The sequence below is a fragment of the Parasteatoda tepidariorum genome, chromosome 10 (assembly GCF_982258835.1).
Source record: "Parasteatoda tepidariorum strain Cologne lab strain chromosome 10, Ptep-v5.0, whole genome shotgun sequence".
In the NCBI taxonomy this organism is placed as follows: Eukaryota; Metazoa; Arthropoda; class Arachnida; order Araneae; family Theridiidae; genus Parasteatoda; species Parasteatoda tepidariorum.
This window is the reverse complement of record NC_141764.1, coordinates 44643720-44669896: the sequence shown is the minus strand read 5'-3', so window position 1 is coordinate 44669896 and position 26177 is coordinate 44643720. Positions and strand designations below refer to the sequence as shown.

Sequence of the window (26177 nt, the reverse complement as noted above, 5' to 3'; positions counted from 1 at the left end):
TTAGACTCGTAGAAAAACATCACACAAGCCCACTTGAACGATACCCATATTGCAAGTTCTCTACTCCAGGCTAATCGCTGGCAACAGTGAGTTTCCGTGAGCGGAACTCATCTGACTGGACTGAGAGCATATAGACAAATATTCCACGGATTGCCTTGAAACTGTTGTACCCGTGGCTGCAGATAACTGACGAGACAGGTCGGATGCTGTACTCCGCCTGCTTCTTTTGGCAATTACTACCAAATACCGTTTTTTATTCGGCATTGTTCTTAGACTAGATCAGGATCAAAAAAACTCTTTGAGACCTTTATCCCAAATTCGATGATTTCCAACGGTTTTTGAGCCAATTTTTAAGATACAATTTCTACAACGAATGTGATATTGAGAAATATGAATAAGTATTTAAAAAGAAATGATAATTAATAGATCCACTAAAAGAGATTTTTGTTTGAGGCAGTAGACACTGTAAATTGAAAATGTGTCAAGAATTACTCAGCCGACCTGAATTGACTTAGGCTTTTTGTAATAATCCTTTGTCCTCTGCCGAGGCTTTGATTGGAGAAGTATCCTGAATCAACTTTATTAATTATTAAGATCAGATTTATTATTAGTTAATAAAGAACATGGAAGAAAATTGTAATAAGGCTGACGACGTTTTAGTTTCATCCCACGAATGGAAATAGCAAAAGGGATTAAATGTTGCTGGACTTTGCAACAAATAAATTTTAAGCATCCAGTTTTACAGATAAAATACATGCATCACAATGTAAAATAAGTAATTTAAAAAACTGCCATCAGCGCTGTTTTTTTAAACGACCAATCATTTTTGAACCTGCTTCTTTTTATTTCAGGAATCCTATGAGGCATGGCAATGTGTATTTTATATTTCAATTTTTGTCGTAGCCATATGTACAGGATTTTTTACATTATTCGGCAATTTAAATCCCCAACCATGGGGTACCGCAACAATCGATGAACATGCAAACGATAATCGTAGGATGTCAGACCAAGCGGCAGAAGTGAAGAGAAGACGGCGACCAACAGTGTCTTAGGATGAGTAAAAAAATTGCATAAAACTTTTGATGTCAATAAATTAACACAAATAGTTTTAATAAATTCACGTCATACTGACCTGATGCTTAGATACTGATTTGATGACTTATTTTACAGGGTTTCCCCTCCCCACTAAATTTTAGTCCAAAAAAAAATCCTTGACTTATATAGTTTTCGCAAGGAAATTTCAAATAAATTCTTACATAAAACACAGCCATTTGTCATCGAAAAACATATTTTTTAAATAAGTCAGTCTGAAATACAATTCAAATTTTTTATTGTCTGTTTTATTCGAACTTACATTCTAATTTAATTTGCAAATACTTTTAAAATACAATACAGTAAAATTTGAAAGAGAAACAATTGCAGCAGATGTTAACACTTCTCTTTTTTTGAATCTCAAAGTGCTACCTATGTTTCTAAGATGGGACATTTTCCTAGGTTTATTCAATATTTCTTTATTTTAGAGAAGAAATGCAATATTCCCAAACTTTTTCTTTCGGCCAAAATTGTATCTTTGACAATATTGGGTTCAAGATCTTCCTCGCTATCCAGTTTTATAACTTCCGTGAAAAATGAACCAGCATAGTTAATAGTGCTTTAATTTTATGAGGGAAAGGGCTTGGAAAAATATAGCAACAAGTCACTTTCTTCGAATACCTGATTTTTCCTATTTTTGGTATTGTTTCCAGGTAGGTACTTTACACGTATCTTGAATTTCCATTAGCTGTTATCACAAACAAAGAAAAAAAGCACGGGGATTTTTTTTTTCTTTTTTACTCGCGCTTTAATAAACAATCTCAAAACATGGCTTATCATGATATTGATCATGGCCCATTATTTATGCTGGATTTGCAGCCGCTGGTAAAAATTAAATTTTCAGCGAAAACAATAGAAAAAATTTAAGTCAGTTAATGAAAAACCAAATCATATAATATATTTCCAATGATCAGCTCACAATTTAAATGTCAATCTATAAAATTGGGTGCTTCAACTAGATTTAATGGCATAAATAGCTATTATTGCAACTTAAAAAAAAATTTTTTTTTGCTCAATGCCGCATAGTCTAACATTTTTAAAAAGAAATTTAAATTAGTTTAATGACATATTTGACGGACGAAAAGATTTTAAACAAATAACACCCACCTTGCCTGGACTTTTTTTAATGAACTTAAGCTCGCCAACCGCTTTTATTCTAATCTAAGTTAGGAAGAATTTTTTTCCTTCCTGTTTTGAACTTTTCCATGCGTATACATGTAAAGAAGCCCACATGTATATATGCACTTATATGTGAGTATTTAAAGCATTTAGACGTATCCATGCTTAGCAAATGTTTTTAATAAAGCAATCTGTATTTTAAAATTAACTATGTCGAAATACAGATTTCCTATTATTTTTTCCACAGATGGCTATTTTTACGTCGAATAAAATATGCGAGGAAATAAATTTGTCTAAAATTAAACCTACAACCTATACATCCAATGATATGATTAGACTTGAATTTGCTTACTCAAACCTACGAAAATAAATAAAATTAAATTGTTGGTTAAAAAAGGGGTATAAATCTATGAGAGAAGAATACACGTAAAAAAAAAGGTCGGACGTCCCAGAAAAAGATGAGGTAGAGGATGTTCTAAAAAAGGTGAAAGTCAAAAATCAGAAAATAAAGGTAAAGGATTTCATGGACTGTAGGAATCGAGGAGTAAGTAAGATAATAAAATTGAGTTTTAAACACAGATGTAAATGCAATATTTTGTAGGGGCGAGAAAATTGTCTTTATTAAATAAATGACAGGAACTCCCTGCTTAAACAAAGTATATATATCTTCCATCATTAGATGTAGTTTTTATACACAGGGTGTTTCGAAAATCGACAAACTTCTAGGGGAAGTAGAGAACATCATAAGGATTCAGAGTTACCTAGAAAACCACAACCGGAAACGTTATCGTATGCCGCTACGAGCGCTTTTGTGTTATGAACTGCTACATTGTGTGCCTTTGAACATCAGGTACTTCAATTTATCTAAATTATCTTAATTTTTTGTTTTCTATTAATTATCGCCAAAAAACTGTTTTCAAATTAGCTGCTAATAGTAACATCGAGCCGTGGTGGCTGAGGAGATAGAACTTTCGCTTTCCGATGAGGCGAACAGGGTTTGAATCCTAGCGATGGCTGGTCAATTTCAATTCCGCACTTGGTAAACACCGACCACAGTGCTGACGTACAATATCCTCTGTGATAGACAGATCATGGGTTACAGTCCTTTCGTCGTCGAGCTAACCGTGGGAGGTTGTCATGGTTTTTCTCTCCATGTAACGCAAATACGGGTTAGTTCCATAGGAAAGTACTCCACGAAGGTAAATTTCTCCCAATACTTGATCCAGGAGTTCCTTTGTCTTCTGGATTGGGTTCCAAACTATAAGGCTACGGAGTTGAACATTGGTATCCGTAAACTCAAACTTGGGTCAGCTGTTCAACGACGGTTATAAAATACAAAATAAAATAACAGTGACATAAATTTTATATGAAATTAAAATATTTTAGAAAAATAAAAGTGCAAATTCAAAGGCACACGAATAACATGTCCATAATGGAAAAGCGCCCCCAGCAGCGTAAGATGACATTTCCGGTCATGATTTCCTGGGTAATTCTTAATACTTATGATGTGCCCTGCTTCCCCTAGAAGTTAGTCGCAACAGTTACGGGACACCCTGCATAATAATAGCCAACAAATTTTTCCACTTCCATATTAAGGTATTTATATTTATAACATATTGTAGACATCACCAAAATGTATTAAAATTTCCAAATAAATGTTAAATAGTAAATATTTAAGTTACCACAACATCTCTTTTTTTTCTTTTTTTGAAATTGACATGGAGATTACAAAAACTGCAGCAGTATTTACCATACTGCTCAAATTACAGGAATTATTATGCGGAGATAGTGAAATTAACTGATAAACCAGCCCCTAAAATATTTGTTCCTCAAAAGATTTAAAAACGACACATTACGGGCAATAATTGTGCTGATTATTTATAATGTAAATACTTTAATAAAAACACCGTATACAGAAATATTATATATATATTTTTTTAAAGAAAAAGAGTTAGTAAAAGTCTACAAACCACGACTAATGTTTACTGTATTAAAAGAAAAGGGTATCTATAAGAGTATTTCGTGGATTTATTGTAAGATCGTGTCATTCATAGCATAGCGCAAACAATTTTAAAGAAGGAAAAAAAAATGATGACGGCTTTTGCACAGTTATTGAGAAATTTTATCAAGAGAAATAATATAATTTTACAGTTTACAGAGGTAATTTTTCTTTTTAAATTATATATTGCTATGCTAGTTGTAACGCAAACGATAACAATACTTGCCCATAATTGTTTTGAATTTAATCAATTTTCTGATCAAAGATGACATGTGACAGAAAGGGTTGCACAATGGGTAACGTGTGTGCAGTCAATTATAAACAATTTTTGTGGTTCCAATAGCTTATTTTAATGACTAAGAAGGTCGAAATTCTAGACTTTAATATGACTGTATACATGCAACTAAGTTTATATGCACGCAAAAAATGACGTCAAGTATTCAAGAAATTTCGGTTCGTTTATTTAATAGCAAGGCAAGTTTACAGCAAATTAAATCATCAGAGAATTTTAAGGTGTATAGTATTTTTATTAGAGATACGGAGTTACCATTCAAAAATGCTCGTTATCAAACAAATATTATCGATTTTTATCGCATCGATCGCCATTTTGTTATCCGAAGGAGCTAAAAATGATTCAAAAAATAAATCTGATTGTGCCAACGAGCTCATAGACTGGTGCGAAAATATGCAAACCTTCAGCATTGGAATCGGATTGGCAAGTTTCACATCTACAGCAATCGGTACATCTGGCACTGATTTACAAAGTTCTTATTGTACGACTGGTACTGGTGGTACACGATGTTTCAAAAATTTGTCCCCATGGTTCTCTTGTTCTAAAGATAAGGAACTTACTTACCGAGGAACGGTACTTCATAGCGACTCCAAAGATGGTATTGATGACGAAATATGCGACGCAGCAAGGAAAATTAGTAAAGTTTCTTCACCGGGGGTGAAGCTGACTGATGGTTACAGTAAAGGCATGAAAGATTTCAATGATGCTATGTCGAAACTTCGACAAAATATGGATAATTTTCAGAAAAGTATCTTTTTAAGTTGTTTTCCGTTTTGTGCTAATGATGAATCTTCGCACGAGTTGTACGATGGCAAATATTTTGTATCAGTATAATAACTATACGAATTTCACTATTCATATATGATAAGTAAAAATTTTTAGAATCATTCCCCTGTCAATTAATAACTAGAAGTAAAATTGGTAAAATTAAATTTTTCAAAGAGTTACGTTTAGAAATGCGTAACTTGCAGTTTGTTCCATTTTCCATTAATCTTCCGAGTGCTTTATCCAGAATTTTTTCGCCATTTAATATTATTGCTTTTTTATTTAGCTAGCTAAACATTTTTTTAATGTAATTAAGGGTTTATTCTATTCTAGCGGTCAAGAATATTAGTGTATTATGGAGAAAAAAAAACTTTTCTAGCAAAAGAATAAAATAAATCAAATTCTTGAAAAACAGTTCTCTATTAAAAAATTAATAAGCAATAAAAATTTAGTTTTTATGGCGATTCAAAGTAGAAAAAAGTTTTAATCGCTTTTTCTTTTAGTATTTCTTTCTTTTTTTTTGAATGGCTTACGGCCAAGCTAAGAACACTTGTGGTTTTTAATTGAGGATAAAAAACAAGTTTTTTCCATTATATATGTGAAATCAATAGATGTGCAAAGAGGTTTTTTAATATATCCATTTCTGGAAAAATTCTTTGAAAACTAATAAGTACGTCAGAAAATTCTTAATAACAAAACAATGAAATGTAATAAAAAGAAGTAATATCCTATGCATTTGTTGTAAAGAATGCAATTTTAAATATTCAGTTGATAAGTAAAGACAGATGAAGAAAATTTGCTCCGAGTTTTAAGTTCTATCAAAGTGAACAATGTAATCAGAGAAAAAGGCATATAAAGTTTCCTAAATACACACAGTGCATTAAGAGTGGTCCGTAGAAATTCTCAATTTGAGTACTTAGATATTTTTTAAGGCATTGAATGTATTATTTTAAGGTATTAGAGCACCTTTGAAAAAATTCTTAATGACTTAACTCTAATTGAGAAAGTAACAGTGGCATAAATGTCAGTTTTTTTAAATGTCTTAAAAATTTAAAATGGGCCATCAATTTCTTAACATATTATAAAAATTAAAGTAGAGACACTGCTTGTTTTGGTTAAATAGTTATCGAGGGGTTTCACTCAAACCATTTTTTTTAAAATGTAACTTGCACAGTTTACACACAAATGTTCCATTGATTCGATTTTCTATTTATCAATCAACGAGTAAAACTATCACAGTAGTTTAATATTTTTTTAGATAAATATAAATACTTAAAAAAACATAATTTTTAAAATTATTAAAAAAATGATTTTTCTCATTCTTAATTTTTAAAAAATTAACAAATTTTTAAATTTGTTTGGAGTATCGAGTTATATTTAACGACATAGTCAACATTTTGAAAATGGGAAGTAGAATTTTAGTGGTTGGGGAAAAAAACACATTTACTTCACACACAATTGAAATAGAAGATTCATTTTTCAATTATAAAGAAAAAGAAATTTTCTGTTTATAAGTAGCTGGCTTTTCTTCTGTTTTTTCAGAATTATTCATTTCATTCTAAAAAAAACAGTTTTAAAATTTAATTTAGAAAACTCTTCATATTAAAAATTTTATTTGTATAGAATTTTTAGGGAGAATTTAGAAATTTGTTTAGATAATCGTGTGCGAGCTTTTTTTTTTTTTTTTTGTCTTGAAATTGCCTTCAAGTCACCTTAGTTGTTTATGCCCCTAGAAAGTGATGCATATTGGGATAAATTTAATGCTGATTCCATCATAGATCTTTTTTGTGAAAATCGAATCCTGTTTAAAACACAACTTGAAACAGTCTTTACAATGGATATTCTATGAAATTTCAGAAGATATAAAAGAGAAATAAATGATTCAGTCTAAATGAAGGTAGAATACTGCTTAGGTGCAATCAGCCAAACAATATAGTCTGTATTATTAGACTTATTTTTAATAAGTTTTTAAAAATCCAATTTGTTTTTATAAACAATTTCTCACAATTCGTTTGCCTTATGGTACCCACATTAAGGCTATTGATGGTATTCACGAGGAAATTCTCAAAAGGGGACTAAACCATTTTATCTTTTTCTTTTTACATTAAAAGTGATTTGCTCCTGTTTGGTTTTTACTGGAGAGGTTTCAGTTAGATATGGTTTGAGCTCAGAATATTTCTTAAAAATCTGTTTAGTTTATATTCTGCAATTTTGTAACTTATCATGTTTCTGACCCGTTTAATAGTATGTTCCGTACCATTGAGTAAAAAATATAAATTTCAGACTTTAGTATTTAATTATTTCATCGCCAAACTTTTGGAGCAATATTTTGCTTTTGAAATTTTTGCTCTTATCTTTGCATCTGCTCCTCCCATCTAATTAACTGTTGTGCCAAGAAAAGTACATTTCTTACGTCTTCTATTTCGCCACTTTCAATTCGATTTCAACAGTGAGTCTCATAATTTATTTTTTCACTTTTGGCTTTATATTTATTTATTTGCGATCCAACATTTCTTGCATAGTTTTCAAAATTTTTTGTCATGAATTGCTGATCTTCATATTTGTTGGCAAATAAAACATCATGAGCTAAAATCTTCTAATGTTCTAGTAAAGCTCTATCTTATTTCTCTTTACTGAAAACTTTTTATTTTGTTCTGTAAAACTTGAATGTTTCAGTTTTATCTTATTCCTCCCCCCCCAAAAAAAAATTCTTAAAAAAAAAAATTTTTTTTTTTTTGCCACATTCAAGGCAAGACATCAACTTACCTATTAAAAAGACCTTTATTCTGAAAGAATATAATGCACACCAAGTCAAATATTTTTTTATCTTACAGTTCAATACAAATCAAAACATTTTGCTATGCACCAAATTCATTTTGAATTGAAGAGTTTTAGGAAATATATTGATTAACTAAATTTTTAAAATTAACTGCCTCTTAGTATTATTTCCAGATAGGCACTTTACAAGTTTCCAGACTAGAAAATTACATTAGAGCCTAATACTCAGAAAAGTCATATAGTCTACATAAAAATTATGTTTTTCATTAAAAATGCTCTCCTGACACAGTTGAAAATGTAGCTTATCATCGCATTTCCCCAACTTTTCAACTAGTAAATCCTTAAAGAGTACCAAAGTCATTAATTTTTTAACGACAACATCAGTTCATTTAATCCTTTAAAACCTGATGCAATTTGAAAGTACTTATTTTTTCTTGTATAAATAGCTTAAAACGTAAAAAGTAGCAGGAAAGTTAATCAGTTATAAACATCAATCTAAGAAATTAAATATAAATCTAATAATGTATTCTAGTATGCATGGATTAAAATCTAATGTTATGTTTGTAATGCACATTTTAAATATTAAAATATAGCTTTTAGAGATGAAAATTTTTACTCTCTTTAAAATGAATATATTACTCCTAGGCACATATTTGGTTAATATGTTATCAGCACAATCATGCAGGTTCGGTATTAACATTTTGCTTATGGCTGGCACAACATGTGGTCTGCCTGTGATGGTACAACATGGAACACCATAAGAAAAGGGTTAATTTAACTTTTTACTTATGGTGCTTACTCTGGTCTACTTATTGTACCTGCCGTAAGCAAAAGGGTTAACATGATATTAAAAAACTTTCCAAAAACCGGAGTTCTAAAAGGACACATTTGTGATAGAAATATTGTAGAATATAAATTTAATCAATTAGGTGAAATATAAAATAAATTAAAAACATTAATCCATAAAATTAAATTTATTATCTATTTACATAAATAAAACTGGAAAACAAGAACAAAACTAATCAGGACAATTTTTTCAACAAGACATTAATATATTCTTTTAAGAAAATTCCAAGTATAGGATTAAAAGACATCCTTTGAAGGGGTCTAAAATTAACCATAAGTTTATCTGGATTCAAATGACTAATATAAGATTCATACAAAAACAAAAATGGTTTGATTTTTTGTTCAGTAAGATTTAAAGCATTTTGCTTTGCAACAATCTCTGAAATTAATTTTTCTTGAACTAATGGATCACTCGATGGTAAGGAAGCAATGTGTATATGACCTCGACCAAGCCAGGTATTTTTTGACACTATACATTCAGCACATAAAACTAATTTATGGTCACAGTTAAATTTCTGAAATTGGTCCAATAAGGAATCTTTATTAGAAACATTGTCTTCTTTTGTATCAGATGTATTTTTTTTCCGACGATTTTTTAAGTGTGGCATAGCTTCATCACGGGAAATTCTGAGCTGGATCTTATCTAACCATTCTCTTCTTTGCTGAGCAACTAGTGCATCCTGCATGTTCAATAAACTGATAATTTCTTCCATTCTAAGAACGCGACAATCAAATAGTAGCACTTTTTGTAAAATATTGAGTATATCTTGAGCAGTTGACAAAACATTTTCATCAGTCGGTTTAATGTCAGTATTGGAAACTAAAGGTAGATCAAAAGAGACAGTCTTTTCATTGCTAATTTTGTGAATTGAATATTCTTTTGGTTTATCTAAAATTGTAATTAAGTCAAGTGGATTTGAAATAGAGTCATTATAATTTTGAAATAGTTTACCGACTTGAATTAACTCTGTGAAAAATTTTTTGCAATGTTTGTAATCAACCAGTTCTGCAACATTGTGAGAAAGACACAGTGGGTCCTGAATACATATTGAATTCATCTGAAAAGAATAATAATCTATATTATAATTTGTAAAACACTGAGAGACAAATTTCTGCATCAGAAAATGATGCTTTCAAAATATAAATCACTGGATATCATTATTTAAATAAGATAATGAGTTAAGTCTCCTAACAAAAATGATTCTAAATGAGCTGGAATGTAAATTCTTTATAGGTATAAGTCATAGAAATTTAACTTACCAAAGAAAATAAAAGTAATTAAAGAACTAAACTTCTGTTGCAGATTAAAAAAAAATGTACAACAGAAGAAATTTAAAATTTAAAGAACCACAAATTAATGGTCCAATTGAATAATCAAAAACCATATCAATAGTCACAAAGGTTATCTATGTTTACACAAGGAGAAAAAAAGACTGCATTAAAAACAGGCTAAATGTCCAAAAATAAGATTTCTTGATAAAGAAAAACATTGATTTTTCAAAACCTTTTGTAAATATATTATCAGTTAATTTATTACCAATCCTATTGGCCTACAAAAATAACTGGCATGTACACGCAACAAGGTGCTTGCTAAATCTATCATGGTTAAAAGTACTCTTGTTGTTTGTGGTGTGGAACTTTGGAGAGAGGGGTACCAGCTCAGGTACTGTCCATGTCATCTGCCTTGAGTCAAAATTACCTGACATTCCTACCATGGCTGTTACAAGATAGAACTCTAAAAATGGGCCTAGATATAGCCATGGTTGGGTGATGATGATGGGCTAACATGGCAGAAGCAATGTTATGGTTTGGAGAGTTTTACAAATGAAAAATTTTCATTTATTCAGAATGGATGACATTACAAATCCCTTCTTATATTGGTATATTTTCTAAAACAATCTTCTTACATATGCAGATAAAAAACATAGAAAGACAAAGATTTGAAACACACTTCAAATACCGAGAAAGAATAGTTTACATATAACAATATTAATATTTTTTATTGGAGCAGAACTATTGCTTTCAGTAAGAAAACTTGAAAATACAAATAAAGTCATCAGTCTAATGTTTGCTCCCAGAATGAGATCAAATTCTAGCTGCAGATATCAATAACCTTACTGAGTCTATCTATGTTTCTGATTTCTTTAAAAGACATGGCTATGAAGTATTAATAGTATTATATCTTTTTTAAGTTATACTAAATTTTCTATGAGTATTTGACTTTGTATTGACTATTTTCTATGTGTATTTGAACACAAAAAAAAATTGTAGATCATTTAAGTTCTTGTGTTTATAAATCTTTCTAAATATGATAATTAATTAACAACAATGTGTTGTTATTACAGATTAGCTATAATAAAAAATAAAATAAAGATGATTATTTTTTCCACTTTTTACACTTAAAATAAAGAATAAATGTTAACATCTCAATACATAATAAAAAATATAGGTCAATCACCAGACTTTGAAGTGAATAAATCAATTATGATTTGCAATGTTAAAAACATGATATACAAATTGTTCTTACACGAAAACGCTTGTTTTCTTCTTTAGAAAAGAAGTCATCTCTGGGAACAGCAGTTGCCGTCATTGGGCAAATAACTCGAGTAAAATCAAAGTACAGGTAAAAGAAAAAGAACTCTTTTAACAAGTCATCTGGAAATTAAAAATAAATAAAATTTAAAATATGATACATTAGCTGTCATAATGTAAATACTCATAAAATGTGTATTTACATAATTTGTGTATACATAATATGTATTTACATAAAATGTGTATTTACATAAAATACATTTAAAATAAAATTTTAAAACATGTAACAAATATATGCAAATCAAATACAATTTCAATAAAATCTTAATCAGTGTAATTCAAATATAAATACTGCCAACTTTTAAAATAGTAAAAGTTTCATGCACTTTTCTGTCCGTTAGAGGGTGGAAACTAATTTCTAGAAAATAATTGACTTGTAGAATTTGCTATAAAATTTTAGAATAAAATTATTAGCAGAAATAGTTAAAAAGAGATCATTTATGTTCAAATATAACATGACTCAAACTATTTGAAAAAATCATAAAATATTTAAAAAAAAAAAAAAATTACATGATTAGTATAAGAAATTTTACAAATATTTTTTTACTAATTTGAGCAAAAAACTTACTAAAATACAGAAATTATAACATTAAAATTCAAAAATGGGAAGGTGTTAATGAAAAATTTAAGCCTGTGGACAATTCAATTTTTTAATGGAAAGTTTTCTTTAATCAAAATATTAAGGTTACTCATACTCAATTTATTTAAAATTAAAGATATAAGCAATTTATATACAATTAACTATTAATTAAGATAATATATTTTTCCCTCTAGCATAGATTTGTGAGCATTTGTCATATTTGATAAAACAAAATTGTAGCAAAGTATGTGACTCTTCATGTGTTTAAAAAGTATTATACATATACTTTATCCTTCAATTTTTGAAAAGGTTTTAATCACACTAAGGATTTGAATTAATAACAATTCATTTAAAAACTAAACAAATTTTGACCCCAATAATATGCAGTTTAAAATTAGACATGTATAACATAGACATGTACGACATAGATAAATTTTCTGACCAAGAATAACAGTAATACATCAAAATGTAAAATTATATTGAACTCAGTTTTGTTTTTTAAGAAAGAAATAAAATACAATTTTTTTTCAAAAATAACTTTACAGTGTTTTAATGGCTTACAAAATATATGTATAAAATCAATTTAACTTCAAAAATCTGATAAAACAGTTTTAAAAATTAAACTATTGTAGACCCAAAAAGCTCATTTCCATCATAGATTATAATTTGATTAAATTGAAATAAAAAAAAAGTTCTTCTCAGAATATTTATAAGTCTAAAAAATTTATTTGCAACTCTTAAAACTAGATAATAGATGTTATGGAGGACACAGATGTAAGAGTGTTAGATGCAGATATATATATATATGCTACTACCTAACTCTTTCGCAAAAAGAAATTAGTATAAAGTTGAAAACACCAGAACAAAAACTTTAAAATGAGAAAAAATAAAATAAAAACCTTTTAGTAAAAGCAATTTATATTTCTTAAGAAAATTTATTACTTATTACAAATTTATTTAAATAACATTAGTAAAAAATATTATTGCAACATATCAAAAACTTAAAATAAAAGGTTTTGACCACCTTTTTTGTCATATGCATATATTAGCAAAAGCAGTACCTTCATATATTAGTGTTGATTAGAAATTACAATAGAACAAATGCTAATAGAACATAGAATACAACAAATATTAATGTATTGAAACCGAATAATGACTGAATCTGACTTGAGAATATTACAAATTTAACCTCTAGCTTTCAGTAATTATGCTCCAATTTTATGTCTAAAAAGAAATAGAATTTTAATCAAAACTGAATATTTTTTTTTACAATTGTACACATAGTGAAAAATAGGTTAGAGAAGATATAGGAATAATTAATGGAAACTAATTACCAATGCTTTGTTGATTTTTGGTAGGAGGTATGCTGTCTATCAAATCTAGAAAACTTCTGTCTTTCATATCATCTGTATCAAACTTATCTAAAATGTCAAACACTTTATAAATAAAACTTTCAAAATACTAAATATTTATAAACAGAATAACAAACATTAGTCAGAATTAATAACTGGGAAAAAATGTAAATGTAATTCATAAATAAAATGAAAATTATATGTAATTTCTTCAAGAGGAAATATAACCAAATTGTGAAAACCTGAGAAAAAAAACTATTTTGTTTTGCGAAAACTATTCAAATCTATAAAACATTATGTTTTTTAGATAGTCCATGGAAAAAAAAACCCAGTTAGATTTTCATTAGACTAATTAATTTATGGCTTGGTTAAAAATAATACACATTTAAGTATTAAAGTAAACTATAAACTGTGCATAAAGTGGATTATAAAAAGGGGATTTTACAGTAATTTTCAAATTATACCATAAGCAAAAGAATTTTTGTTTTGACCAAGAGAGTAGGAGAAACTGGCAAAATATATGGGTTCAGTAGAAAATCTAGTAATGTAGGCAAATGACTATCGATTTCATAAATTAAAGCCTCACAGTCAGTTAATTAAGGAACTAATTCCATTTGAATAAATTTTCTTAGCAATGATGCAAATGATGAAATATGCAAAACAACACAACTTAACACAAAATCTATGGTGTTAAGTTTGATAAAACACATTTGTTATCTACAACAGCTTAATGTCTTTAAACATAAAAATCAAAGAACAATTAATCAACAAAAATTTTTGCAATTTGAACATGGAAATCTTAATACAATTTTGTCATGATCCTAACCCTCCAATCACTGAGCTCCTGGAAATTTTTTTATTGAAATTTCCTTATTATGCACAGTTTTCCCATTGAAAAAAGTGGATAAAACCGGTCATTTGATGAAGAAAAGCCTGCAGGCTTAAAGATCAGAGAAACCAAAGCAAATGCTCAGAGGGTTAATTTGAATAGCTTATATAAAATAGTATAAATAGAAAATGTTAATTTTCATTTTTTACCTTGGCAAGGATTTGCAAACTCATAGATTACCTATTACTATGAAAATGAAATCTGTAAATGGAATGGTGGTTAATATACACAAAGAAAAAAAATTCTAAATCAAATATCTTAACTCTATTAACACACAGTGGCCTGTTTAAAAATCAGTACTCTCTTAATATAACAAATAACATTGAAATTAAGTTATTTTATATAGATTGGTTTAATTACAGATGGGGTTGCATATCTTTGAAAAGTTAACTATTTATTTCTTTAAAGCTAGACAAGACACCAGAATCTAAAAATTAGCCAATACTTACATGCGCTGCTTTCGGTCAAGATGTCTGTTTGGTAATTTTATCCCTAGGTAACTAAACTTTTGACAAATAGACTCCTGAGTGTTGCTATTGAGTATGTTACTATGCAACTTTGAAAGATATCAAATATTTCATTTAATCAACAATTTTCGACTCTACTTAATTTACTAAATTACTATTATTTCTAATCTGTTGAAAGATTCCAGAATCTAAAAAACTAACCAATGCTTATATGTGCTGATTTCTAAAAAGACATGTGGACACATCTTTTAAACTTAAACTCTAAATAACAAAACTTTTCAAAATGGACTCTGAAATGATGATGATTTTTGAGATGTCTGTAGGGTATTTAATTCTTTAACATCTTGGAAGATAGCAAACCTTAAAATTTATCATGACTCTATAGTTTAATAAAGCTTTGTGAGTAATTCTCTTAAACTATGCTAATTTGTTAGCCATGAATAAAGGTAACATAAAAATAAACATGTTTTTTTTATTTATAATCTATGAGTAGAGTTACTGGCTAAAGAATAACACTGATTAAAAGTATCTGGGTAAAAAATGAGTTTTCAAAGAAAAACAGGAGTCCAGACTTTTAGTAAACAGTCAAATTCTTTTTTCTTTTCGAAAAGGAAAAATCTTTTTTATAAAACTTAGGTCCTCTTTTTTGTTGAGATTTTGACAAAAATTGCAAACTAACTAACAAGGAGCTGTAGTTTAAAAATTATAACTCAAAGACAGCATCTAAGTTTTTAAAAAGAAGAATTTTGTGAAGGGTTTATTTTTAAAACAAAAAGTATTGTTATAAAGATAAAATATTTTATGAGGAGTCTGTTTTTACAATAAATAAATTTATCTTAAATGTATCTCTTATAGCTGATCTTTAAATAGACCATTGAACATTAAGACTATTGATAGAACAACACATTTGTAATAATTAAAAAAAAATGTTACCTGATAAGGATAAAATAAACTCAGCACTTGGAAGTATAGGCGGGTTCCGAGTTTGTAAGAAATAGATAACCAGTAGAGAGATAGTGTAAGTGTTAAACATCAATCCTTTACCAATTAATTCTACATGTTTTGCCCAGTATCGTAGAGTCATCATAAGAGGAGTTACACGTTCATCTAGCTTTGCATAAAGATATAGGAGTTTGGTATTTGCAAAAGCAACTCTGAAACATAAAGACCAACATTAAACAAGTTTACAAATCCATTTATATAACTAGAGCTATGCAATAACTAAAACACAATACAAATAAGTTGAAAAAGTATAGGTTTCTGAAATAAAAATAATTAATTTAAAGTTAAAAAATGCTATAAAAAAGGTACATTAAAAGATTATGCTATTCATGGGCAATCAATATTTTATTTTGATACAACAAACAATGAAAAATAAATAAATTTAAGTAATTAAAAATGAAAAAAAATTCTTTTTCAACTTACATGGGAATATTACTATTTTTTTTTGCAAAATATACCCTTCTCTTATGGGCAATAGAAAAGTTTTAGACAAAATTAAGTATAAGGGAAGAAAAAAATAAGAGATGAAATTATGATTCCAAAAATAATTAAAGCCTAAAATAACAATCTTTATTGTTGTTTAAAAAATTGAATAAAAAGAGGTATATAGCTGTAAATCTTTTGATAGAAATAAACAATTTTTTTATACAGAAGAGTTTTTCCGCATAAAAAGGAATAATTTAATAACTAAATAGAATATTTATAACAAAATGAATCATTAATATTACTTGTAAAAAATTATATGTAAATACCTTTCATTTGAGTAATAAGGTTTACAGAAAACAATTAAAAATTAAAGCACCTGCACAAAATTATGAAACATTTACAACACATATAACTAGCACAAAATAAGGCATATGATTTTTTTTTTAACTCGTGTACAAATGCATAATCATTCAAGATTTAGTTTTTTATGCATGACAACTTTTAATGCTTTTTATCTCAAAAGACAAGTTGCTTGGCACAGCATGTACTCTATTAAATGCGACAGATAATTAAATTCTTACTCTTTATGATCGTTTTATATTTTTCTGAGTTATATTCCGAAACATAAAAAACACTATTGCATATTGATAAAAAATGAATATTTCTATTAGTTTAAAATGATATTTTTTAAATAAAAATCTATATGATACATTTATTTCCAAATATATATTTTTAGTATAAAATAAAAATATGTTCCTTACTTATTTTTCATAGTGAGGTCACATTTAAGGTTGTATTTGTCATGATAAAACCTAACAAGAGGTACATGAGCATTAATAAACTTTGCAGGAACTTCAGAGTCTTTGTAAAATTCTAAGAGAACTGAATGAATAAATAATAGTTGTTCCCTCAGTGGTAATTCAGAAAGTTCTTGGACTGAAACTTTACCACTCAGAACTTCTGATACTAAAGGAGGATCTGGTCTTTCTAAATAACAACTCTGAAATAAAAATCCATAATTAAATAAGTAATTGCACATGAATGTCACAATTATGTGTCTTAAAACTTTAAGCGCTGCAAAAAATGCAAACTGTTAAAAAACATTACAATCAACATACTAGTGAGAAAAATATTATGCATCAGAAATTAATTGTTGGAAAATCTTAACAATAAATTTTATTGTAAACTATGCAAAAATTTAGTATTTTACCTTGTCTTTATAATGGGCATTTGTTTCAAAAGTCAGATCTAAATCACACCCTTTGAAACCAAAAGAATTAACAGTCGAACCAAACATTTGAATCTTAAAATCATTGAAAAAGGGTTTAAATAATAGCTCGACTGTTTTACAAAATTCCTCTCGTCGTTGGATGTCTTCAGGAGTAAGGGAAAAAATATCTACTAAGCAACTCATTTGATCAGCAATCTAAAAGAAAGAAAAATATTGATTAAATATATCTTTTATTGTTGCTATGAGACCAATTACTCTAAGAGAATTAGGAAAAAACTTGATTTTAAGGTGTATTTATTAAAACTTATATTTTATTTTAATTATAGTAATAAATTTTAAAAAAATTCTAAGAATTGAAGGGAATTAAAAACCTACATAGGCAATAACCTAAAACTAATTTTAGTGATAGATATTTTTTTTTTTTTGCATAGTTAATTTGCACTATGTTCGATCAAACAAATATGTATAAATTTATTTTATACGATTACTAGAATTATTAAATCACAAATTTAAAAGAATATGCAAGTTTGTACATTGTCATTATATTAGATTTTAATGTAATAGAAGATTTTCTTTCAAACATATTGATTGTAAACTCTCAATTCAGTGACAATGCAATAAAATACGTTATTTAACTAATGCGAATAAATGAGATTTTTTTTATTCATAAAAGAATAAATTTTTAAATAACTCAATTTTATTTCAACATGCTTCAATGAAATGATTATAAGTAAGTATTTAAAATTTTTTTTAAACAATCAAAAAAAAAATTGAGATATAAAACCAATTATGTGATATATAGGGATGCGACATTGAAATAAAAAATTCATGCAACAATATTCTATCCTTTTAAGCCACTAATTTGACTGTTAAAAACATTAATAATAAAAATGTTCCTTAAATAAATCTTTCTTAATTTATGTGGTTAGAGTCACAACGGTTCAATGGTAAATTCACAGCATTTCCAAATTGTTTTTATGGCTGCTACTATAGCTTTATGTCTCTTTCCACATGGTATTTCAAACTCAGGGATCTTTTCATAGGATGATATTACAAGACTTTATCAGTCATTTATTTATTTTTTTTCCAGCCAATTTTGCAAGATTATTCAAAATTCAATATTTTTATTATCATGATATTACAACAAGCAGATTTTGAATTTCAGTAATAACTTTTTAGGTACTCAATTTGTAACAGGATCATAAATCCTAGGAGTTCATCAATTGTTTTTAACAACTATTTATTTATTTTTTTCTTCCAAAGGGCAGGAATCTATTTGTTTGAAAGTTTTTCAGATCTTGATATATATAATACAATGTGATCATGATATGCAAATATTTGATTTCAGTAACCACATTTTAACACACTGTATTTACAATGTTTCTATTGTAAGTCTCTTCAGCTTTACGATGTTTCTTTAGCAACAGCTCAAACTTTTTTGGTCTGTTTCCACATGAGTTTTAAAAACTTCAATATTTTGATATAATGTTAAGATCATATGCAAAATGAAGAATTTGAGTGGTAATTTTTCGACATGCTCTATTCGCATTGCGAATCTGCTTCGTTTTCCAAAAGAAAACTTTTTGGCAAATCATAACAGGTATTTATTGTTTTTTCAGTCATTTGCATATCATTTGAAAAATTTTGATATTGTAAATATAATAAATTTTTCAAAATGTGAAAACTTCATACATTTTAAAGCTAATTCACCAAGTGCACAAATTCATTGTTATAATTACTTGCTTATTTAAATAAAACAACTTCTGTTTTAAAATCATAATATTTTTTAACACTTTTGCTGCTTATTTCATGCCAGCGCATGATAGTTGCTAGATTAGAAACTCACATTGGCACGAGATATGTGCTAAAGGAAAAATTAAGAACTTTGAATTCCATGACTTTTCAGAGACCACATTCTTTTCTGAAAACACTAGGCATTTTGTTGAAGAGTGCCCTTTTTAGTTTCCAGTGCCTTGCTTTTTTAAAGGTTTAATTGTCATATTTATATTTGCATATGTCCCCTGTGGCAGAATTTTTCTGGCTTTCTGTGACATACCACTCTAATACTAGTATCTTTCTGAAAGATATTTATAAAAATAACAAATACACATGCTACTAATTTAAAGTAAGAGAAGCGTCAACATCGAAAAAAAAAAATTCTGATCAAACAAATATTTTTTTAATTGAATATGTAATTTTTTTAGATTCTAAAATTTTGAGTGATATTCTCTCATTTTGTTGGGGAATAACAAACTATTTCCTTTTCGGAATTTTGTAATTCATCATCACATTAAAATAATAATAGAAAAATCGTGAAATCCTTAGCAGTAACTACTAAAAAAAAAAAAAAGATTGACGACAAAATCACGCAAATCGGACTCTTAAAAAAGTAGTTACTGAAAGCGTGGTTTCATTTCCAGATTCAGTTGCTGTAATAAATAATATCCTATTGAGAATATTGGATTTAAAAGCTATGTGGAAATCAATAGTAATAACTGCATAAAAAATAGAATAAAAATGACTGTAGAAAATAAAATAAATTCTTTTTTTATTTCATTACTCTTCATTTTTCATTACGAAAATAGAAAAATCACAAGCATTTTTTCCACTCCTTTGATGTGCGAAAAAGACATCTTTTGAATATAATTCTGAAGAAAAGAAAAACCAAAATTTTTTATTCCCCAAAGGAAAACTCTTTCTGCAAGAACTCGGCAACGATCTGCGACAAAGTAGCCACGATTCTGCCACGGGCATATGTCCGATTAAATCAAAATGAATGAAACAGAAATTTAATTTTCACATTTAAATCATAAATGTTATTAAATCAACTTAATTTACATATTTTTGTGCATGTCTTTTAGCATCTTCAGAAAATGGAATTCATCTCAACCTAATTTTATACTTACCGTATTATATTTTTTAAGAGCAGAAATCAATGCTTCATGGGATACAGGTTGATCAAAACTGACATCTTTGAAAACAACAGATGGAGCTTCTAAAGAATTCTGATTATCTTTAGATGGTTCCTCTTTATTTGCTATTTGTGAATGTAAACGAGCCAAAGTATTTGTTGGATTGACAAACAAGACCTGTTAGGAAGAAGAAAACAAATAAAACAGTATATTAAATGAATAATAGGGAAGTTATAAGAAGTCATAACATAAATCAAAGAAAATTAAAATTTTCTTAATGTACTTATTTTTTCTAAACTATCAGCAAGAAAAAAATCAAAACTTATTATAAAAGACAAATCTTTTTATTTGATTCATGGATGAAAATGGAAAATTTATTCTTATTGAAGCAATATTTTCTTAATAATGGAAAAATCATAATCTTACATATTTTGCTTCTTATAAAATAACAAGTCATAATTTTTTACTGTTCAAATTATGTATTCTATTTAACACTAGAACCGCGGGACTTCGAATATACCTAGAACCGCGGGGCGGGTCATTTTGACCCGAGATAATAAACCTTATAAAAATATATGTTATCATTTAACTAAGAAAGCTGAAACATATCTTTTTATATAATAATACATAAAATGTTTTACTAATAACCAGAAATGTCTTTTTTTAATGAAATAAATATTGTTTTATTGAAAAAATTATTCCAATTTAGAAATCTCTTGCTTAATATAAATATATCTTAACGTTTATATTTTAATCGAAAAATTCATCTTAAACTTATAATTTTTACTAAAAAATGAAAGAAATACGCAAAATAAATATACCTCTCATTCACTTGTTTCACAATTTTTTTAATCCAATTTATTGTATGCACTCAACACACAATTTAGTAATGCGTTTTGTGCATTTACCACAAATGGGTGCTTTGCAATTTGTACATATATCTTGTGTTTTATTTTCACACTTTGAACTATGGCATCGAACTCGTTTTCGCTTAACTTGTAGTTGTTCATCATTTTCAGAGGTCCCTTCGTACACTTGTGTTTTTTTTTTCTGCCGGGCGAGAACAAATTTTTCTCGCAATTCTTCAATTAAGCCTTGAATAAATTGGCGTCTACTGATACACTTCCCGGTTACAGCTTTGTATATAACCCAAGCATTAATAGCAGCAAGGTCCAATACATTATAAAAAACCTGCACCGGCCACCTACGTGAACAAGCTTTGACAGTATATTTTCTTGTCATTTGATCAATTACGTCGACACCGAATTTAGTTCCATTGTAGAAAGCAATGGTATCTGGCAATTTTTTTGAATCATTTGTGATTTCAACTGTTGCGTGAAGACTACTTAGCAATAAAACATTTTTATCTTTTTTCCCCTGGTAAACAGTTAGACTGATGTCATTATGAGTAAGTACAGTGGTTGAATGCAATTCAGATTTGGACACTTTCACAGAGACAGGTATTTCTCTTCTTGAACGTTTTACAGTTCCTACAAGGCTGGTGTTTTTTGATTTTAATGCCTCTGCAAGTTTCAACGTAGTAAAAAAGTTATCTGTAGTAACGTTTCTGCCTTTGTTCTCATATGGACTTATTAGGCGCAATACAACATATTCGGAAAGAGGAACGTTTGGTGGACACTGGTGATCTTTTCCGAGATATGGGAATCCATTAATCAGATATTTTGAATCAACATCTGCTGCCAACCAGAATTTTATGCCAAATTTGTCCGGTTTGTTTGGCATATATTGAATAAACCTACACCTAGCTTTGGTAGGAAATAACTGTTCATCTACAGTTAAGTTAGGACCTGGTGTATAGTTAGTCTTACAATTTTCAATGAAACGATTCCAGACATCGGATACAAGGGCAAATTTGTCTGTTTGTAGACGATCTGATCTCGTTGATTTTATATCGAAGCGCAAGAATCTCATAATTTCACGAAATCTGTCTCTTGGCATCGTATTACGGAAAAACGGAGGTCCCCAGTCCATTGACCACAGACTATCCAGCTCAAGTCCTTTTGCGCAATAGGTATATGCCACGTGCATATAAAATTGCTATAAAAGCATCAACCTCTTCTAATGTTACGACCCATTTATTTTCAGGAATATGACGATGAGCTTCATCTTCAGTACATTTCTTTATATGTTTTAATATCCATTCATCGATGAAGAGTCTCCAGGCACTTGCCAGACTGCCGTCCATAATATTGCGTTTAGCATGGGGTGTTGGGCCTCCAACTTCCTTCAAAATATTATGCTTTGATTTTCTTCCTATGTTCTTTGTTCCTAATTGCGATACATTCCAAACTGTCCCATCATTTCCAACTTCGGAAGTTACTGCTAATTTCTTTTTCTGATTTCTTTGTGTACATGTTCTTTTTCTTATAATTTTCGATGTTTTATTTTTATCTGACAAATTAACATCATTACCATGATGAGAAGGGCCAGGAATTGTTAACGGACTCACAGAGTCATCTTCACTTTCATTTTCTTCAGCCGAATTCAAAACGTCTTCATTAGTAGGCAGGTATTCATCTCCACTACTCAAAATTGAAACATTCTCATCATTGTCATCTTCTGAATCATTTTCAGGTAATTGTTGAAAATATTCCAAAGCTTCCTGAACGGTAAGGTTACGACGCCGTGACATACTTATAATAGAAACAAAAAGAAAACCTTTCAATAGTCAACAAAATATTTCACTCTGAGCTCAAATGGTCTTCACATGCAAACGTACATACTCATTATGACCTTGACTGAAATCCTTCACTTATCCCCCCACCACCGGTTCAGGCCATACCATTTGCAGATTTCAAGGGTTGATGCAGACATGCTTTATCGCTTTGACGTTGTTTCAACGGAAAAAGGATTTTTTTTCATAATTCTGGTATCAAATTTATTTACGGGTCATTTTGACCCACCCCGCGGTTCTAGGTATAAGTGTTAATAATACCCCATTAAATTATCTTATTCGTTTTGAAATTTGGCAAGTAGTTTTTTACATAAAATTATTAAAAGTCATAAAAGGAATATTTTTTTCAATTAATACTTTTTGTGTAGTGACGAATTAAACATTCATTTGGGTCAAATTGACCCGCTCCGCGGTTCTAGTGTTAAATAAATTAAACTGAGACAATATACTTGTTTTGACATAAAATTAATTGAATGTCTATTCATTTTCATATTCGGCATAACATCTCAGGGTGTGCTAAGACATTCTGCTAAAGATTCCTGCAAGACATAAGAGGCTAAATTAAGAAATTTTGCAGTACTTTTAATAGAGGTCATTTTTTCAAAAAATGAAAATTCTAAATAAATAAAAAACAAATGATGAAAAGCATTCCTCTAAATATGGTAAACTGAAAAAAGTTAATTTCTAAAACAGAGAAAAAATTTTCTGCCATCTCAAAGAAGTTTTAAGTAGAACTTAAGTATTGAATATAACGTTTACAACTTATAAAATTTAAGCTTTGAGTTTTTGAATCAATAATGCAACATAAAATTCGGGGATATTTTCCATATCGGGATCTGTCGCGCCAACTACAATCGCCAAGGTGCCAAATAGATATTAAACTTGCAAATTTAAAAAACAAACAAAACATGTAGATGTTTGCCTGGGGGTGGCTATGAGTTATACTTTTTGAGTTGTTCCCTTTCCGTGATTTTTTTTTAAGTTTCTAGCGGGCGACTGCCAGGAAGTTTCCAAGACTTGGCAATTATTCTGCCACAGATCACGATACTGAAATCTTCCCTAAAATTAATTAGTTAAAAAAATAAACCTGAATTAATTGATAATTTTTAAAAATTTAGTTTTTTCACAATTGGTTAGGATTAAAAATATTTGCAATAACGTTGCAAGTTTTAGGGAGGCTGAGAATAATTTGAGTAATAATGATTTTCCATTTAACTTTTGTAATGTTAATTTTTTGATTAAGAAAATGATTGAAGAATATTATTTTTTTTATTTCTTTTAACATGGCGCAATTCAAGTCTTAACTGAGCAGCTCCAGTTAAGCATTATATTAATTTGTTATGTAATCTTTTCTTTTACTTCTCTTCTTTTTTTCATTTTAATAGAGGGCATTGTTTTCTTCTGTTTTAAGTGTTTCCTTTGCATTTTGTTTGTTTGTGAAATCGCTGCTTGACCGGTTTAATGTGAGTTTTTATTTTCTCAAGATTTAGTTTGAATTTCTTTTCTAAATTGGTTTTACGTATTTCATGCATTTTTTTCCGGGACTTCTACAAAACCTTCGGGGTTCTGAGAGAGTTAATTTTTGCATTTGATTTAGTCTCTCTCTCAATAGTAGAAAAAGTTTTGCTTTACAGCTTCTGAGGCCGGTACCCCTTGAAGACGTCGGCTTCGGTGGTCATATTTTTATTTCTTTTGTTTCCTTTATTGCTATATTGATAAATTACTTTACGATTTTAAAAACTCAATAGACCATTTCATGAATGAATCATTCTATATAAAGCATTTCAACATGTTGTAAATTCAAAAAGGTTTAATTTCCACAAATTGTCAATAATAATAGCAATTTAATAAATAATATAATGAAAACAAAAATATAGCATAATTTTTTCCTTAATTGCACAATCTATTAGGATTTTTTACAGCGCTCTACTAAAGAATTTGTAATTGAAATTATGCCACATCAATTTATATTAATAACCAATTGGCAAAAAATAAAAAAATCAGCGAATTTTGGTAGAAAAAAAGTCATATTATAAATCAACTTATATTGTACAGGTTGTTAGCATATACGATATAAATGGTAAAGTTAAGTACACTCTGCTGCCGAGTCTCGCGTTACAGTTGATTATTAATTATATTAATCTTCAGAAACAATTATAGTTGAGCACAGTTCAAAAGTAACACATTATAAAAACTACATGAAGAAAATGTGGTACTTGAAATCAAGCTTATTTTTTACTTTCTATATACTCCTTTTCTTATTTGAACAGTCAAGATTTATTCTTACCGGCAGACAACGGGAATTTATTTGAAAAATGTGTCGATACAAGTACGAACATTGGCACCGAGAATTGGCATGTAATTTATAAAAAAATTTAGGAAATCGTTTCGATATTAAACGGAATTGCATGACAATCATCTTATAATTTATAAAATAAAGAAATAATCAATAGCAATCAAAGAACAGAAAACTTGCAGCTTTGATTTGTTTTTATTTATAAAATATCAGGAAGAATCTTCGAACTTCCTATTTCTGCTAAATTGAAGGTTTCTGATATTATTTTACTATAGATTACGGTTCTATCCTTACTCAAGAAATTACGCAGATGCGATTGAAACCTTAGCATGGTTTAAAAGTTCTTAAGGGAAAGCATTTTTCACTAGGATTATTATTTTTATTAATAACATATTTATTTATAATATTTTTTATTGAAGGCATTTAATTTCCATTTATCAAAATCGCTGAGAATGGCCTCTGAATATATTTCATCTGATCCTTCAAATTCGCATCTGCGTAATTTTTGTATACAGTGGGAATGAGCCTTAAGAGCTTTCTCTTGAAGAGCTTAAAAAGTTTTGAATGCGTTTGTCGCACCTTTAATCGCCATCGAGTAGTGAAATATATTTGCATTCTAAAAATTTACCAATCAAGTCTACTTTTTCTCTCAGGGACCATTCTCACCGACTTCGGTGAGAATGGTCCCTGAGAGAAAAAGTAAACTTGATTGGGGGATATTATCATAACTACGGCAAGTTGGCGAAGAGTCGCCGAGGAAGGAAGATAACGTTTCTGGCGGAGGGAACCAGTTTTCCTCTGATCATGACGTTTACGCCTCTTCCTTCTCATTGGCTCAAATTCC

The 26177-nt window shown here is 28.8% G+C and overlaps 3 protein-coding genes across 4 annotated transcripts in view; 2 read left to right on the top strand and 1 right to left on the bottom strand.

Annotated features, from left to right (window-relative positions):
- The window catches only part of LOC107451365 (sialin), a 39600-nt gene extending 38461 nt beyond the window's left edge, over positions 1-1139 (top strand). Inside the window, exon 12 of the mRNA XM_071184633.2 lies at positions 852-1139. Coding sequence (XP_071040734.2) covers positions 852-1052 — 201 coding nt within the window. The 3' untranslated portion in view covers positions 1053-1139. The remainder of the gene's footprint in view (positions 1-851) is intronic.
- A 3520-nt stretch (positions 1140-4659) lies between these two features.
- LOC147802532 (uncharacterized) lies at positions 4660-5389 on the top strand. Its single transcript, XM_087154182.1, has one exon. The coding sequence runs from the start codon at positions 4767-4769 to the stop codon at positions 5334-5336; it is 570 nt and encodes a 189-aa protein (XP_087010308.1). The 5' UTR covers positions 4660-4766; the 3' UTR covers positions 5337-5389.
- Positions 5390-9004: 3615 nt separating this feature from the next.
- LOC107451367 (poly(A) RNA polymerase, mitochondrial) lies at positions 9005-25574 on the bottom strand. Of its 2 annotated transcripts, none has more exons than XM_016067434.3 (8): positions 25325-25574; positions 20337-20519; positions 17410-17625; positions 16961-17199; positions 15705-15925; positions 13398-13484; positions 11419-11546; positions 9005-9949 (listed from the first exon to the last, which is right to left on the bottom strand). In XM_016067434.3, exons 1-8 carry the CDS (start codon positions 25454-25456, stop codon positions 9068-9070), a joined length of 2088 nt encoding a protein of 695 aa, XP_015922920.2. In that variant the 5' UTR covers positions 25457-25574; the 3' UTR covers positions 9005-9067. The 2 variants fall into 2 exon arrangements, with proteins under 2 accessions (XP_015922920.2, XP_015922921.2); XM_016067435.4 differs by lacking the exon at positions 25325-25574 and adding an exon at positions 23487-23598.
- Between the last annotated feature and the right edge of the window lie 603 nt (positions 25575-26177).